The sequence below is a fragment of the Fukomys damarensis genome, unplaced genomic scaffold (assembly GCF_012274545.1).
Source record: "Fukomys damarensis isolate Sample0158 unplaced genomic scaffold, DMR_v1.0_HiC HiC_scaffold_33, whole genome shotgun sequence".
NCBI classification, from domain to species: domain Eukaryota; kingdom Metazoa; phylum Chordata; class Mammalia; order Rodentia; family Bathyergidae; genus Fukomys; species Fukomys damarensis.
The window spans coordinates 51,145,569-51,161,375 of NW_022900945.1; the positions used below are offsets into that span (position 1 = coordinate 51,145,569).

At 44.5% G+C, this 15,807-nt stretch overlaps 1 protein-coding gene across 4 annotated transcripts in view; it reads right to left on the reverse strand.

Annotated features, from left to right (window-relative positions):
• Nucleotides 1-14,090: 14,090 nt before the first annotated feature.
• Hjv (hemojuvelin BMP co-receptor) overlaps nucleotides 14,091-15,807 on the reverse strand; it is a 4,460-nt gene continuing 2,743 nt past the window's right edge. For 2 of the 4 annotated variants that reach the window (XM_010629529.3, XM_010629526.3), the window contains exons 4-5: nucleotides 15,573-15,623; nucleotides 14,091-15,117 (exon numbers count right to left, since the gene is read on the reverse strand). In XM_010629529.3, coding sequence (XP_010627831.1) covers nucleotides 14,497-15,117; nucleotides 15,573-15,623 — 672 coding nt within the window. In that variant the 3' untranslated portion in view covers nucleotides 14,091-14,496. Of the gene's footprint in view, nucleotides 15,118-15,393; nucleotides 15,664-15,807 lie in introns of those variants that run through there. The other 2 variants (XM_010629531.2, XM_010629530.2) reach the window with 2 other exon arrangements.

A 15,807-nucleotide genomic window follows, 5' to 3' on the forward strand; every position in this document is an offset into this window, starting at 1 on the left:
AAAACAAGTTAAAAGGGGCTGGGCTGTATTATGTGTTGGTTTCATTAACCTACCTGGTGGACCAGGTTTCCCCTGCTGGCTACTAGATGCCATAGGAGCCAATCCCTGAGAAATGATTCCTAAAGGTAAAAAGCAAAGGCTGCAGAGAAGGAATCCTAACCCTCTTTCCTTGAATTCCTAGATCCGGTTTGTAGTTGCACGGGGCTATCAAGAGATTGTTATCTCATTCTTTGTGCTGGAAAGAGGAAGCTAATGTTCCTAAACTTGAGATGGGGAAGTAAATAAGGCTTTGACTGTACAAAAATCCTGTCTTCTTAGCAGAAGGAAGGGCCACTCAGTGCAGCGAAGGATCCTTCTTCCTCTTCATGCGCTCTCACGAGACTGACACCCCCAGGCTAACAAGTTACAACTCAACCCCGATATTAAGCAAGCTCAGAATCAGTGATCATGACTGTTCGAAAACACACATGGGAACATGTTGATCCTTAGGGTGTGTGAGGTGGCACCCTGTTCTAGAAAACTAACCAACTAGGTTCTAGGTGTTTTCAGTTAGTAAACAATACTGACTTATTAGGGGCAGGAAAGGTGAGACTCTCACTGAAGTAATTTTTAAATTATTATTATTATTTTGTTGTTCTTATGAGACAGGGTCTGGCTGTGTAGTTCAGGTTGGTCTTGAATTCACTGTGTAGCCTAGGTTGGCCTCGAACTCACGACAATACTCCTGCATCAGCCTGCCGAGTGCTGGGATTACAGGCATGCGTCACCATGCCCAGCAGAACGGTTTTTAAATAAGAATCAGCACTAGGATGATGATCAGAACAGGAGTGGTGGGATTCAGAGAGAAAAATAAAAACAGAAGTCATCCTCAAATTGGCTCTGGGATGCCTGGAACATAAATCTCAGTGGTAAATGGAGATGAAGAGGTTTGTAATACAGGGGAAGACTACCACCGTAGCAAATTTCCGAATTTTATAAGAATACAAAATGTTCAAATGCCACTCAAAAATAGAAAAGGTGATGTTCAAACCCCTCCCCCCATTATGTACACACAATGCCGTTAACAATCTCTTGGGAATCACTTACTTCCTCCTAAAGTCATTTTAAAAGCTCAAAATTATGGCTTCTGGCCGGCATGGTGGTGTGCGTCAAGGACAAGACCAGTCTGGGTTACATAGCCAGACAGTGTCTCAGAAAAAAAACCCTAAAAAACAAAAAAACCTATGACTTCTAGAAAATTTTAGTTTGATAGGTATGAAAATGTACATAGATCTAAGACATCAAAATGCTTATCGAGATGCATGAGCCAATATCGTTACAGTAGACAGCATGCTGTGTAACTGCATACATTTTGAGGTAAGGAGAGGAAAGGTGGTAATCGGGGTGGTGTTGATTCGAGATGTTTTACAGAACGCTGATACTTTCTCATTTGGGGGCATCTATGAAGTACTGAAAATTTCAGTTTCTAAAAATCCTAAATTCCCTCATGTTCTAAGTTTCTGTCTTCAGCTCCAGTCTTTTCTCATCCTCCCATTTTGCAGGTGAGTCCAGACCCCTTGTTTGCTCTGTTATGCCCGAGTTCTCTTCAGTGCCAAAAAGCTGTTTAACTTTGGCAGGAGCAGCTGCCTACCAGGCCGGTGGCCAAGGCATGTTCTGAAACGGAGGCCTCCTGGGCAGAGTTGTTTATAACCTTTCACCTTATAACCTGGTATTCTGATAAAAGCCTGTCCCCTGATTCTTCTTTCTCGGTTCTTCAAAGGAAGAAAGAAAGAAAAAATAAACTCCCGTCACGAAAACAGGGTAGAAACACTTGTGGAGTGTGGGCAAATGGACAGCGCTCAGGCCGGGAGTATGGAAGGTTAGGTCATTGCTTGCCTGCAGCCTCCTCACCCTCTTGGGTCTCAGCGACAGTAGGAAACCAGAACCAGGGGGCATGGTTGTTTGTTTGCTTCGCTGTAGCTGACAGGAAAGCCTAGGCTTTCGGGAGGGAAGTGCTTCTGGCACTGTTGGCAGACAAGGAGTGATTACATTTTTCTCTTATTTAACCTCTAGCCTGAGAAACACGTAGGACTCTAAGGGCTTATACCAAAAAAAAAAAAAAATCACTTTTTAGTCACTTCTGTCACCTTTACTCCCGTGACCATTTTTGTACCCTTTCCAAAAAGTGGCGAATACGTGATGATTCAGAGTGTGGGTCCCGACGCTGCCCAACTGGGTACGTGGTTCTCGGTCACAGATAAACTAGAATACGTCAATAACTGTGTGTCGTCTTAGGGTTCGAAGTGACTTTTTAAGGAATTGTCATTTTTGAAGTTTGGTTGGGCGTAATGACTCAGAACTAATCCAAGCTACTCAGGAGACTGAGGCAGGCAGATTGCAAATTACGGGACAGGATGGGTAATTTAGAGAGACTCTCTCTAAAAGTACAAAATCAAAAGGGTTGAGGGTGTAGCTTAGCCGTAGCACGTCCCTAACTTTGAACCCTGATATCATAAAGAAAAACAGATTCTTTATACGTCAATGTTACTTACAAAGTCACCTGTCCGATCTTTTGCAGATGGGGAAAGGACTACGCTGAGGAGGAGACGTAGAAAGAATTATATACATACATGTGTCAACTCCCCACAGTGAGCGGCACCATTATGTGCTGCAAACATGTACTAAAACAAATTTAAGAATACAGAGTCACCTGTCATCAAGCTTAGGCTACTTCATTTCATTCTCACAACAACCCTGTGGTTCGAGATTAATAAAATCAGGCTCAGAAAAGTGAAGTCATTTAGCTTGGCGTGGTTGTGGACACCTGTAATTTTGCATTCTGGGAGGCTGAGGCAGGAAGACTACAAGTTTGAATCCAGGCTGGGCAATTTAGCAACTTAGTGAAAACTTCTTTCAAAATTTAAAACAATAACAGAGGGATCGAGGGTCTATTCAGTATGAAAACCCTGGGTTCAATACCAAGCACCACCAAAGAAAAAGCCAAAAAACAAAGAGCAATTTGTCTAAGGTTACAGATTTTGTGAGGTAGAGCAGGATCCTGAATCCAGGTCTGTCCAATTTATATATTTTGCCCTCTTTGTAACGTATGATCCTGCCTCTCAGTGCTTTAACATATAGTATCTCAGGACCTGGGACGTAGCTCAGCAGCACCGTGCCTGTCTGGCAAGCTCAAGGTCCTGAGTTTGATTCCCAGTACCAGGGGAAAAAAAACCTGTATAATATCTCATCTAATCTGTACAACCATCTTATAAAGGATGTGGGGCAAGACTCAGAGAATTTTATAGACTACTGTAAAAAATACTCATTTGAGGGCTAGAGATTTAGCTCGGTGGCAACGCTCCTCCTGTCAAGGGCAAGGTCCTGAGTTCCATCCCTGATACTGCGAATGAAAAAAACTCATTTGGGGGCCAGGGATGTAGCTCAGTGACCTCTTGTCTGCCTGGCAAGCACAAGGTCCTGAGTTCAATTCCTGATACCAAAACACAGCAACAACAACAAAAAACTCATTTGGAAGTCCACATTTCATGTCCATTTTTCTAGCATGCTGAGAAAGACTAGAGAGTTTGCTATTGCTCAACTCCATAGCAAGATGTGGACAGGACTTGAGCAGTCTTTTCTGGGGTTTTTTTTTTTTTGGTGACTGCCCTAGGGCAAACGGCCAGTGTCTGGTGGACGCCAAACCCAGGTATCTTAACACTTCATCTAGAGTTCTTATGTTTCAAATGCTTTGGGAGAGCACTATGTTTTCTTCCAGCTTGGCTTTAATTATGGTTCCTCCCATTCAAGGGAGATGCATTCCAATGCCTGTAACTTCAGATAATTCCGAACCCCATAGCTAATATGTTTTTTTCATACCTATATTTATAAGAAAGTTTCATTCATAAATTAGGCGCACGAAGAGAGATGAACAATTAGTGAAACAGGACAATTATAACCATGTAATATAATAAAGGTTATATGCAGGCAATACTTGTCTCTCAACAGAGCTTACTGCCCTATTCTCATCCTTGTTGTGACGACACGGGATGACACCATGTCTGAGACTGACATAAAGTGGGGTGAGGGACAGGCTTTGTGACCTTCCTTGGGTACCTGTTTTGGACCATGGTTAATGGTGTGTAAATGGAATGTGGAAGAACTGCTAAGAGGGGCGGATGGTGTGCTGGGTGTGGGGTCACACACCTGTGATCCCAGCACTCGAGAGGCTAAGGCAGGAGGATTGCAAGTTCAATTCTGGGCAACTTAGTAAGACCTGTTGCAAAATTTAAACATAACACAAAACAGAGGGCAGGAGATATCTGTAGTAGCACAAATAAACATACAAATAAAATAGATAAAAGTTTTAAAAGGACTGAGAATGTAGCTCAGTTTGAAGGCCCTGGGTTCGATCCCCAGAACTGGGGGGGGGATAATAATTTATACCAGCTTTCTGTGTTGACTGAATTTATCCCTTTGTAATCTGGCTTCTGCTACAGCCTCTGAAAGGTTTTCAGAGGAAAGTAGACTAGTTTTGTTAGGACTATTCCCTTTGACTCCTATACAATTTGAAAACTGCCATCTCTAGATACTTGTTTTGACTTTTGGATTCCACCCTTTCTTCCTTCCCTAGCAAAATTCTTTTTCCCCCATTCCTTTACAGCTTTTTCAATGGTTTGTCCATTTCTTTCTGTATATTTTTTTCTTTATTTTGCCCATCTGTACATCACTCTGTGTAAATCATTTTAAAATCCACACTATACCATTTAGCCTGTCTCTGAAGTTCTAGCTGGTATCTCAGATCAGCTTGTCCAGGATTAAACTCACAGTACTTCCCTGTTCCCAGACACATTTTTTTTCTTGTTTGTTTTAATGGAACCGCAATACAGTTCTTTCAGTCATCAAGGCATTGGGGCCAGGGATTTAGCTCAGTGGTGCTGCCAACTGCCTTGCAAGCGCAAGGACCTGAGTTCAATCCCTAACACAAAAGTTCAAGCCCCAATACAAAAAAAACCCAGGCATTACAGCTGTGAGTGGTGGTGCATGCCTGTAATCCCAGCACTCAGGAGGCTGAGGCAGGAGAATTGCCATGAGTTCAAGGCCAGGCTGAGCTACATATTGAGACCCTGCCTCAACACCCCCCAAAAAAACAAACAAAAAAAATACCACCAAAATAAATCTAGACATTGCTTTTGATCTCCTCCTCTAATGTTCTGCACACCCAGTCAGCAGCTGTGGATTTCTGCAAGGCCATTTTTCTAGTGTTTCTACAACTCCCATTTTGTTTATTCGACTGCCACCACTCAGGTTCATGTCTTTGCTATTGTATTATTTTAATAGCATTTAATGCTCCTGCTGTCATCTATGAACTGCTAGTAGATTAGCAAAATTTTATCCCTGTCTGCTCCTGTGAGTCTCCAAATCCCTTCCTTACTGAGACTCATTCAGATGCCTCGGTCTGGCATTTAAAGCCTTCGCAAAGCGGCCTCAGCCAAACTTTCCGGAACGTACCTCAGCCAAACCTGAGCTCTCAGCGTCTCCCTAACATGTCCTCCTCTGCCTTTGCTTTTACTTTGCTCTCTCCTAAGATATCTGGCTTCTCCAGCTCTGCCTGGTGAAATCCTATCCACTCTTCTGTGGACGGCCGAATGACGCCTCTCTGGAATTGTCTTGATTCCCAGTCTGCCAACCAAATCTGACTTCATTCTGTTTTGAATGCTCCGGATTTATGTTCCCCAGCTTGTGCTTCCCTGTAAGCTGACTTTTCACTGGGGTGCGGGATTCCTAGAGAGCAAGGAGCTTTGTCCCTTTCTTCCTAGCACCTCACGGCAAACACGTGGAACCCATAGCAGCAGGACCTGCCCGACTCAGATCCTGGTGTCGTTTCTTGTCAGCGTTGGGCTTTAAAATAACCCCAACTTCAGTCCCTTCTGCCGCGCTGAGCCGGGCCTGACCCCTCCCTCCCCGAGGCCCGATTATGGCCTGATTATGTATCTGAGGCAGGGAGGCGAGGCAGAGAGAGACAGTGGCTTGTTTTTCTGAGAGGAAGTTGGACTGAGCTGATGTTTATAGCACGAGTGAGATGGGACATTGTGTACTGAATTCAACTTCCCTTTTCTGGGAAATTCTTCACCAGTTCAGAAATCCAGTTGGCTCAGCTCTGCCACCCCGTGGGTGCTTTAATGTAGGGACCGTCAAGAGCTCCCATCCAATAATTGTCTCAAATGTACAAACTTCCAAGACCTGAAACCTAACCTTTCTAGAACATTCCACCATTTCTCTGAGCCATAAAGATAGATGATAGTAGATAGATAGATAGATAGATAGATAGACAGACATACTCGGGAGGGGGGGAGGCGCAGCCCTGGAGATTAAACCTAGGGCCTTTGCCCTGAGTGACATCCTCAGCCCTCCTTAAACATTTTCAAATCTTGAAACAGGACCCTGCTAAGTCAGTAAATTGCCCAGGCTTGACTTGACCCTGCATCAGCTTCCCAGAGTGCTGGGACTACAGGTGAGCAGCACCACACTGAGCAGTGAAGATGATTCTTGATCATGAGAATAAGGAACAGGTGAAGGAAATACAGAGTTTGTGACTGAGAGGAAGAAATCTTATACTAAACAGTTTCTAGGGTTTTTTTTGTTTTGGTTTGGCTTTTGTTTTTGGAAACAGGGTCTCACTATGTAGTTGAGACTGACCTGGAACTCACTATGTAGCCCAGGCTGGTCTCGAACTCACAGTGATCCTCCTGCCTCAGCCTCCTGTGTGCTGGGATTACAGGCGTGCGCCACCACGCCTGACTCTAGTTTTTATCCAGGATGACAATTAACAGTACTTTGTTTGTTTATGGTGTGTGTGTGTGTGTGTGTATAAGTAATTACACTTGTCTATGGTCATATGGTTTAGACAAAGTTCATTTGACTTATGATCTATAGATCTTTCCCCTAGTCCATCTCTGTTTTTTTTTTTTTATTTTGAAGTCATCTCTTAGGCAGGCATGGTAGTACACTTCTATAATTCCAGCCCTCTGGGAGGCTGAGGCAGGAGGATTACAAATTCAAGCCTAGCCTGAGCAATTTAGCAATTGATTAATCACACTGTCTCAATATTTAAACAGGGCTGGGGATGGAGATGTGGCTCAGTGCAAAGGCCCTGGGTTCAATCCCCAGTACTGCAAAGGACAAAACAAACAGACAAAAAAAAAAAAAAAAAAAAAAAAACCCAAAAAAAAAAAAAAAAAAAAAAAAAAAAAAAAAAACTCCTTTGTACAGCTACCTATGAGTTCTCCAAGCAGATTTAATTCCCACCTTCTTTGTATTCCATGCTAGTCATGCTTCTATCTATCATGAGTGCTGATCACGTATCTTGCAGTGATGTGTTTCTTTGTTTCTTCACACTGGACTGAGGCAGGGGCAAAGGTAAGGTAGGGCCAGGAATTGTTTGGGCCTTCAAAGCTTCTAAAGAAGCGTCCAAATGAACCACTACGCTTAGTTTAGCTCGGTCAGCTAATGTGGTCCCCATAGAGCCTGCCCATGGCTCACCCCTGAGCGTGGCTCCTTCTCTGGCCCTGCTGGGATTTCCCCCAGATCTAGGCTTCCTTGTGATAGATGCAGGGCGGTGCGGTGCATTCCCCACAAAGAGAAAAGAAAACCACGGCAGGACCTTGACCTATTTCCGATGCTGTAGTTTTAGCAAAGGGACTTTCAGTTTTTGGCTGGGCGGGGGGAGATGTAGGAGATGGAGATTCTGATTAACTTAAACTTTTTAAAATATGACTTAAGGACTGGGGATTTAGCTCCATGGCACCACGCCTGACTCGCAAGCACAGGGTCCTGAGTTCAATCCCCAGTACTGGGGGAAAAAATGACTTAAAAATAGTGGCACAAAGGGTACAGGTATTGGTAAAAGACTGACTACATGAAACTCTGGATACTAAAACTACTGTTTCTGTGAATCAAAGCCAGAGAATGATTCCAAAGCAGCCCTGAAGTAGAAGCAGATCTAGTTTTGCTTCCATGATTTCTCTGGAGCCCACCCTGCATTCACACACAAGCTTTATCTCAGGAAACATTCAGTTATTTCTTCCCATCGATTGTTGTGAGGATGGTGATTAATTTGGTTTGGGAGTAGGCGGAAAAATGGAGGAAGTCTTTTGTTCTCTAATATTCGTCCCCCCCACCCCACCTTCTTTGGAGATGATGCAGTTCCCTGGCTCTAACTTTGACAACTGAAATGACGGGGCCTGAATATTATCTCTCTTTCCTTGAGGAGAAATGAAAGAAGGGACTTGCCGCAAAGTGTGTGGGCTGGTGGGGCGGGGCTGATCTGAGAAGTGGTGAAATGGACACACGTTTTAAGAAAGCAAAGGGCTGGGCCCGGGATTTAGCTCAGAGGTTCCACCGCCTCCCTCACAAGCACCAGGACCCAAGTTCAATCCCTGGTACAAGAAAGAAGAAAAGTCAAAAGACTGAGCGTGGTAGCACACACTTATAACCCCAGGGCCTTGGCAGGAGTATCACCATTTCGAGCCCAGCCTGGGCAAGTTAGCATCTTAGTGAGACCCTGTCTCAAATTTTAAATGGCCCAGGGATGTAGCTCAATGCTAAGGCCCTAGATTCAATCCGAAGTACTGCACGTGGGGGTGAGGGAGCGTGAGGCCCTGGGTTTAACATCTAGCACTGAAAAACAGAAAAGCAAACAAGCAACAACAAAAACTTAAGGGGAAAAGCCCAAGCCAAAATAAAAAAGCCTCCTACCCCTGCCATTTTCTCCAGTGGTAGTGGGGATTGAACCCGGTGTCTTTGCATACCCCAGCTCAAAATTACAACTGTTCCATCAAACTAAGTCTCTAAGTCTCTCTCTTCTCTTCTCTTTGATATCATCGTCTCAGTAATTATAGCACAGTTCTAGCTGTCAGGAATCAACGATTATATTATTTTCACCATGTAAATAATATCCACCTTTGAGCCAAATACTATATTTTGGTTATTTTGTATATTGAGCAACCTTTTATTGTGAAGTTATATTATTTAGACAATTTAGTTTACTATACATCTGTCTTCATTTTATTTCTTAAATGCCAATTTTGTCAACGGCCCGTAAACATCTTATGTCAAATGGTCAACCTATCAGATAACCTGAAGAAATTAATTTGCTGATTCCAGGAGACTTGGCCGTGTCTCTAAGTGACTTTTTAGTCACCAGCGCCCCCTGCTGACTACGATGAAGCGGGACGTCAGAATTATGAATTAGTGTCAGGTTTTAAATTGGAAAATACCCATCATTTTCAAGGTCTCTGACCTTGCGAATTGACATTATGGAGAAAAGGAATATGGACCTTGTCATAGAGAAGGCAGTATAAAATAACTGACTATCTTTTTCCTTCGCCTTGTCATCTCATTTTTCTTCAGTCTTTCTTTCCTAAGCCTTTTGTCTGACCACCGAAAGAAGAGAGAAAGGTAGGCTTCCCATTTTAAAAGATGATAGATAGATACATAGATAGATAGATAGATAGATAGATAGATAGATAGATAGATGATAGATTTTGCTGTACCAAAAAGTCACACTGAGTTACATCCTCAGCTTTTTTTTTTTTTTTATTTTTTTTTGAGAATCTCACTAAATCATCCAGGCTGGCCTTGAATTTGAGATACTTCTGCCTAATCCTCCCAAATAGCTGGGATTAGAGTCTTCACCACTGCTCCTGGACGCTGTACCTTTTTCTTTTTCTCTCTATCTTTTTGTTTTCTTTGGGGGGGTTGTTGCTGTTTGGTTGGTTGGTTGGTTTGGTTTTCATTTTCCTTTTTTAAGGCAGGGTCTCACTATGTAGGCCAGGCTGGCCTTGTACTCCCGCCTCAGCCTCCCGAGTGCTGGGATTACAGGCGTGAGCTGCCATGCTGGCTTGCCTATCCATGAAAAGAAATGCTCAGCTTTATTTCAGTGCACCTAACAGATGATAAATTGCATGTATTTTAAGGGTATAATTACACTAGTTGAGGGGACTGCCAGGATGGAGATAAGGAGCCGGCCTATCAGTCTGGAAAGCTTCCCCTTACCCCCGCAATCCCAAGCATCCTTTCTTTCACTGACAGTTCACATTTTCTGTGATACATATAAATGGTAACAAAGAGGCTGTTTTGGTTTTGGTTTGGTTCGGCTTTGCTGGGTTTGGATGTGGTTTGTGCCCAGGAGTTCGTGTGTTACCTGGGAGAGGGTAGTTCGTGAATGTGAAGTGACCTAGAGAACAGGGACAGGGCGAAGAAAGGGGAATAAAAACGAATTACGGTGAGCTCAGTACACGTGCCCAGCCCCCAAGATGAAAGTAAACATTCTACACTGCAAACATCTACTAGTAAAAACTTTTTAGAGACAGAGTTCGTATGTCAGAGGCTTGGTTCTTACTGGGGCAATGCTGGGTGACAGACCTTTTCAGAGTGGGGCCTAGTGGGAGGTACGAAGGCCATGGGGGGCACCTCCCTCAGAAGGGTTATTTTCATGGGACCCTGAGTTACTTCGCACCAGAGCGAGTTATCCCAGGAGAAAGCCCAACCCGGGATGTGTCTCTGGCTTCCTGTCTTTCTATGTAATCCTCACTCCTGCACTGTGCTCCAGCCATGCTGGTACCATGCCCGTAAGCCTCCAGGACTCAAATAAACCTCTTTTCTTAATGAAGTTATGCTAAACCTTTTCTCTTTAAAAAGTTATGCAGTCTCAGGTATTTAATTACAGTAATAGAAAACAGACAATTATATGGTTTCTTTCAACTTGCATTATTACTTTGGGATTCATTCATGTTGTATGTATTCAGTCTTTGATGGCTAAGTAATATTCTCTTTTCTGCTACAATTGGTGTATTCTTCACCTGTTGATGGATATTGGGTTGTTTCCAGTTTTCGATTATTACAGATAAAGCTTTTTCTTATATTCCATGTTGTCCTCATAGCTTTATTTTTATTTTTCCCTTTTTATTAGTATATGTTTGTGTATTACAGTTAAAACTTGCATGAACATTCATGTGCAAGTTTTGTGTACATATGTTATTTTTGAGTCACTGCCTAGGACTGGAATATCTAGATTATATATTAAATGTATATTTACTTAAAAAAATAACCTGCCAAATGGTTTCACACAGTGATTGTACTATTTTACATTCTCACCAACATTTGGTATTGCCAATCATTTTAATTTTTGAGTTTTCAGTGTTGTCTCACTATGGTTTTAATTCAACGTGGATTTCCCCCCCAGTAAATGATGATCTTTTGTTGTTTTGTTTTGTTGTTGTTGTTGTTTTGAGACAAGGTCTCACTATGGAGTTCAGTCTGGTCTTGAACTCACTGTGTAGTTCAGGCTGGCCTTGAACTCATGGCAACCCTCCTGCCTCAGCCTCCCATGCTCAGCCAATGACTGATGATCTTGAGTATCTTTTCATGAATTTATTTTGAGTTCTTTTAAAATATGAACTCAAAGCCTCTTCCCTGAACTACATCCCCAGCTCTTTAAACAAAAACAAAGACCAAAAAAAACTTTTTTTAAAAAAATTTTGAGACAGGGTCTCCCTAAGCCTCAGAGCTGCTTACACTGGTCTCAAATTTGCAATCCTCCTGCCTCTCAATTCCCACAGTGCTGGGATTACAGGTGTATGTTACCATGCCCAGATATGAGCTACCCTTTTTAAAATACTCCACTGGTAATAGGGCTAACTAGGCTCAGCAAAGGAAGAGTGTGACATGACAGGAAATGAGCATCACTCACCAGTTGGCTGAGCTGTTCTTCTTAATTCCCACATTTGTAAGGTAAAGTTACTCTTGAATTAAGAGCTCCAATACAAGGAGCTGTGCCTTTAAAAAAAATGTTTGCATTAAAATGCCTGTGTTCATCAGGCACAGTGGCCCAGGAACAGTAGCTCCTCAAGAAGCTGATGCAGGAGGATCAGATCACAAGTTTGAGCCCAGCCTCAACAATTTAGTGAGACCCTGTCTCAGAAAAAAACTGCTGGGAATATAGTTCAGCATTTCCTGGGTTCAATTCCCAGTACTGGAAGAAAACTAAAAAAAAAGGAAGAGGGGAGAAGCTCACTGAAGATGCAGCTCAGGGATAGGGTACTTGCCTAGCATGTCAGAGGCCTTGGGTTCAATTCTTAGTGCAAGAAAACAAAACAAAAGAAAAGGCTCTATTATCCCTAAGTTTAGGTATAGTCCTGAGTGTAGTACCCAATACCCTTCTGTGCTTTAAGAAAATGGCAGACTTCTGTGGTCCTCAGAGGAGGTGGGGAGGAGGGGAAACAGAGGAAGAATTGCAGAAGTCTGAAATGGCAGCTGGGATGCCCTGTTTCACACACCCTGGCTAGTGCGGCTACCCATGTTCGGGAAGGGTTGTCAGAAAGACGGGCATGAGGAGGTGGGGAGATAATAATAGATATATGGTTAGATCTTGGTATGTTTTAGCCCTTTGTCTGAGGGACTACTGGCTAAAATTGTTTCTTCCCGTTCCATGGGTTGTCTCTTCACTCCGTTGGTGATTTCTTTCGCAGTGCTGAAGCTTTTTAATAGGATGAGGTCCCAGTTGTTGATTCTTTGTAGTATTTCCCATGCAGTCTGGGTTTTGTTTATGAAGTCTTTGCCTACTCCTATGTCCTCAAATGTTCTTCCTACTCTCTCTTCCAGCAGAATTAGTGTTTCTGCTTTAATATTTTGATCTTTGGTCCATTTTGATTTTAGTTTAGTGCATGATGAGAAATATGGGTCTAGTTTTAGTCTTTGGCATGTGGGAGGCCAGTTTTCCCAACACCACTTATTAAATAAGCCATCTTCCTTCCAGTGAAGTGTTTGGCCCCTTTGTCAAAGGTAGGGTGGCTGGGGCCAGGGATTTAGCTCAGTGGTGCTGCAGCCTGCCTCCCTGCCTCTCGAGCTACAAGTGCAAGGTCCTGAGTTCGATCCCAATGCCTGGTACCAAAACAAAAACAAAAAACAAAGATAAGATGGCTGTCTTTGGGGTTGTATGGGGTTGTTTCTGTATCTTCTAATCTATTTCTAACAACAAATGCTGGAGGGGCTGCTGGAGAGGCTGTGGGGGAAAAGGAAAGCTTCTCCACTGTTGGTAGGAGTGCAGACTGGAGAAACCACTGTGGAAATCAGTGTAGAGATTCCTCAAAAGACTAGAATTAGAGGTCCCATTTGACCAAGCTACTCCTCTTCTGGGTATCTTTCCAAAAGAATTAAAAGCATCATACCACAGCAATACGAGTGCACACATGTTTATAACATATAATTGTTTTTCTAGTACTGGCTGGGATAGAACCCAAGGTCATTACACTGAGCTACATCTCCAGGCCTTTAAAATTTTTTTTTTTTTTTTTTTTTTTGGCCAGATATATGGTGCATGCTTGTCATCCCAGCACTCAGAGGAGGTCAAGGTAGGAAGAGTGCAGCAAGTTCGAGGCCTGGGCTACATAGTGAGTTCAAGGCCAGTCTGCACTAAAAAGCAAGACTGTTTCCAAAAAAACAACAAAATATATTTTTTTAAAATTCTGAGACAGAATCTCACTAAATCACTCGTGGTGGGTTTAAACTTGTGATCCTCCTGCCTCAGCCTCCCAGTGTGCTTGGATTATAGGCAAGCAGCACCACACCTAGTTTACCATAGAATTTAATAAATCACACACTCAACTCCTTCGTGTGAAGCATTTTGTTTCTCTAGTAGCCTATAAACCCCCTGAGGACAGAAAGAAGAGCTGGTGACAGCTGAGCCTTCTTTCAGTGAGGTGAGCACATTACCATTGTCCCACGGAACACATCTATAGAGAGATTCAACAGGCAGCAGAGGACAGTGGGGAGAATTCATAGCTTTAATAAGAGATTGGTTAGGAGTGGGGATAATAGCTTCTGTCCTATCTGTGTCATTCTCCAAAAGACAGTTCCCTTCACCTAAGACCCAAACAATGCCCTCTTCATATCTGAACCAAGAAAGCCAAATATACCTTACTCATCAAATAGACTTTTTTCTCTAACTCTTTTTGCCTCTTTTGAGTTTTTCATGGGTAATGGTCATGTCTTTCTCTTTTAGTTCTTGCCTTTTAAAAGTATCAATGCTTAAGTTTGTTTTGTTTTGTTTTGGGTACCAGGGATTGAACTCAGGACCCTGCGCTTGCAAGGCAGGCAGCAGCAGCACTGAGCTAAATCCCCAGCCCAAAGCTTAAATTCTTTACTGATCATCAGGGCACCCATAAGCCCAAACTTGTTGAACCAGCTCAGGAATAGACAATTGGAACAATGGGCTTCCTATAAGTAGGGCCAAGACAATTGGTGAAAAGCCCCTCGAGTCTGGAATGCAAAAGCCTTGCCCAGAATCCTTATTCTGTGATCGTTTCAACCCTGGATGCCATCTCGTCTGACTCTGGGTAAGTGTCATTTGGTTCACTTATCTCCTGGTCACCACTGTTTTCTTAGCAGCTCTTTGTATTCCTCCATGCCAACCTTTGTCCCCAAATCATTTCCAAATTAGTCAGGAGATTGCTGACCTACTTACTGAATGCAAAGCCACAGAACAAACAGCCCTGAAAGAACTGGGCCTGGGAAGAGAGGGGAGAGAGAGGCCCCTGCATCTGAGGGGAAGAGGTGCAGCTTCTCTAAGTCCGGCAGGAACGCTCGGGCATCCTCCAGCGCTGCCTGAGCCGCCGCAGTGAAGTTGGGGTCACCAGAGGTTGAAACGTCAAAGACACAGGACTGGAAGTAAGCGTCTTCCACCGGAAGCCCTTCCTTGCACAGCTGTCTGGCAGTGTCTAGGGTGATAGCTCCCCTGCGATTGCGGTCCGAGCGAGACAGTCGCTGACTCGGGGGACAGCCCCCAACGCAGAGCTGCAGGTCCTGCTCAGCTGAGAAGGCCCTGGCCACGTCTTCCGCTACTCTGATGGAGAAGGAGAGCTGCCCGGCCGTCTGCCGGATGACTATAGTCGTGCCAATATAGGCAGCTCGGATCTCCACGTGACTCCCAGGGTTAGCAGTTCGAATGGACAAACTTGAGCCCCCGGGCCGGTCACCTCCATTGACAGAACCGTCCTGAAAGGCCACGGGGAGATTGTCCACCTCTGCCTGGTAGACCTTCTGATCGATGCATTCCTGCATGTTCTTAAATATGACGGTCACCTGTGAGGACAAGAGGGAAGGCAGTTCTGGGCCCGAGGCTTCCTGCCCCAGGCAGCCCCATAGCAGCCAGGGATCAGACTCAGGGTTTCTTCCCGCCCAGGTCCCTGCACCCCTCTCCTGTTCTGTCCCAGTCCCCGCAATGCCTCCTCCTACGCTCTCCCTCTCTCTATTTTTTGGACTCAACCTCAGCAACTCCCAAAGAGAAGGAAGGAAGAGCACCCCTTGCGAACCGCCTAGCTCTCCTAGTCCCAGCGTTCGCTTCAGTGTTTTCTGCACCTGCGTGAAATTCGCATCAAGGGAACCCGCTTTACGGTGATGGTTAGGAGGAAGTGAAGGCTACTCCGCCCGGCCTGGCGTGGTTCCGGAAGAAAGGGAAGGGGTGGCAGGGAGTGGTCTCCGGGGGCGACCGAGCCGGGGTCTGGTCGGAGGGTCAGGAGGAGAACCGAGCCCCTGACCTTGCGGGTGGTGGTGGCGTTGGCCCCCGAGGCCACGGGGGAGCTGGTGGCCTGGACAAAAAGGAAGTCGTTATCCAGCAGGGGCCAAGCTCCTTGGACGCGGCACGTGTGAAAGTGGTGGTGGAAGCTGCGCACGTGGGGGTCCCCGAAGGAGGCGCAGTGCAAGAAGCCCGGGGAGCGGCCGTGCAGCCGGGAGAAGCGGCCCTCGTAGTCGCAGGGGTCGGGGCCTGGGGGC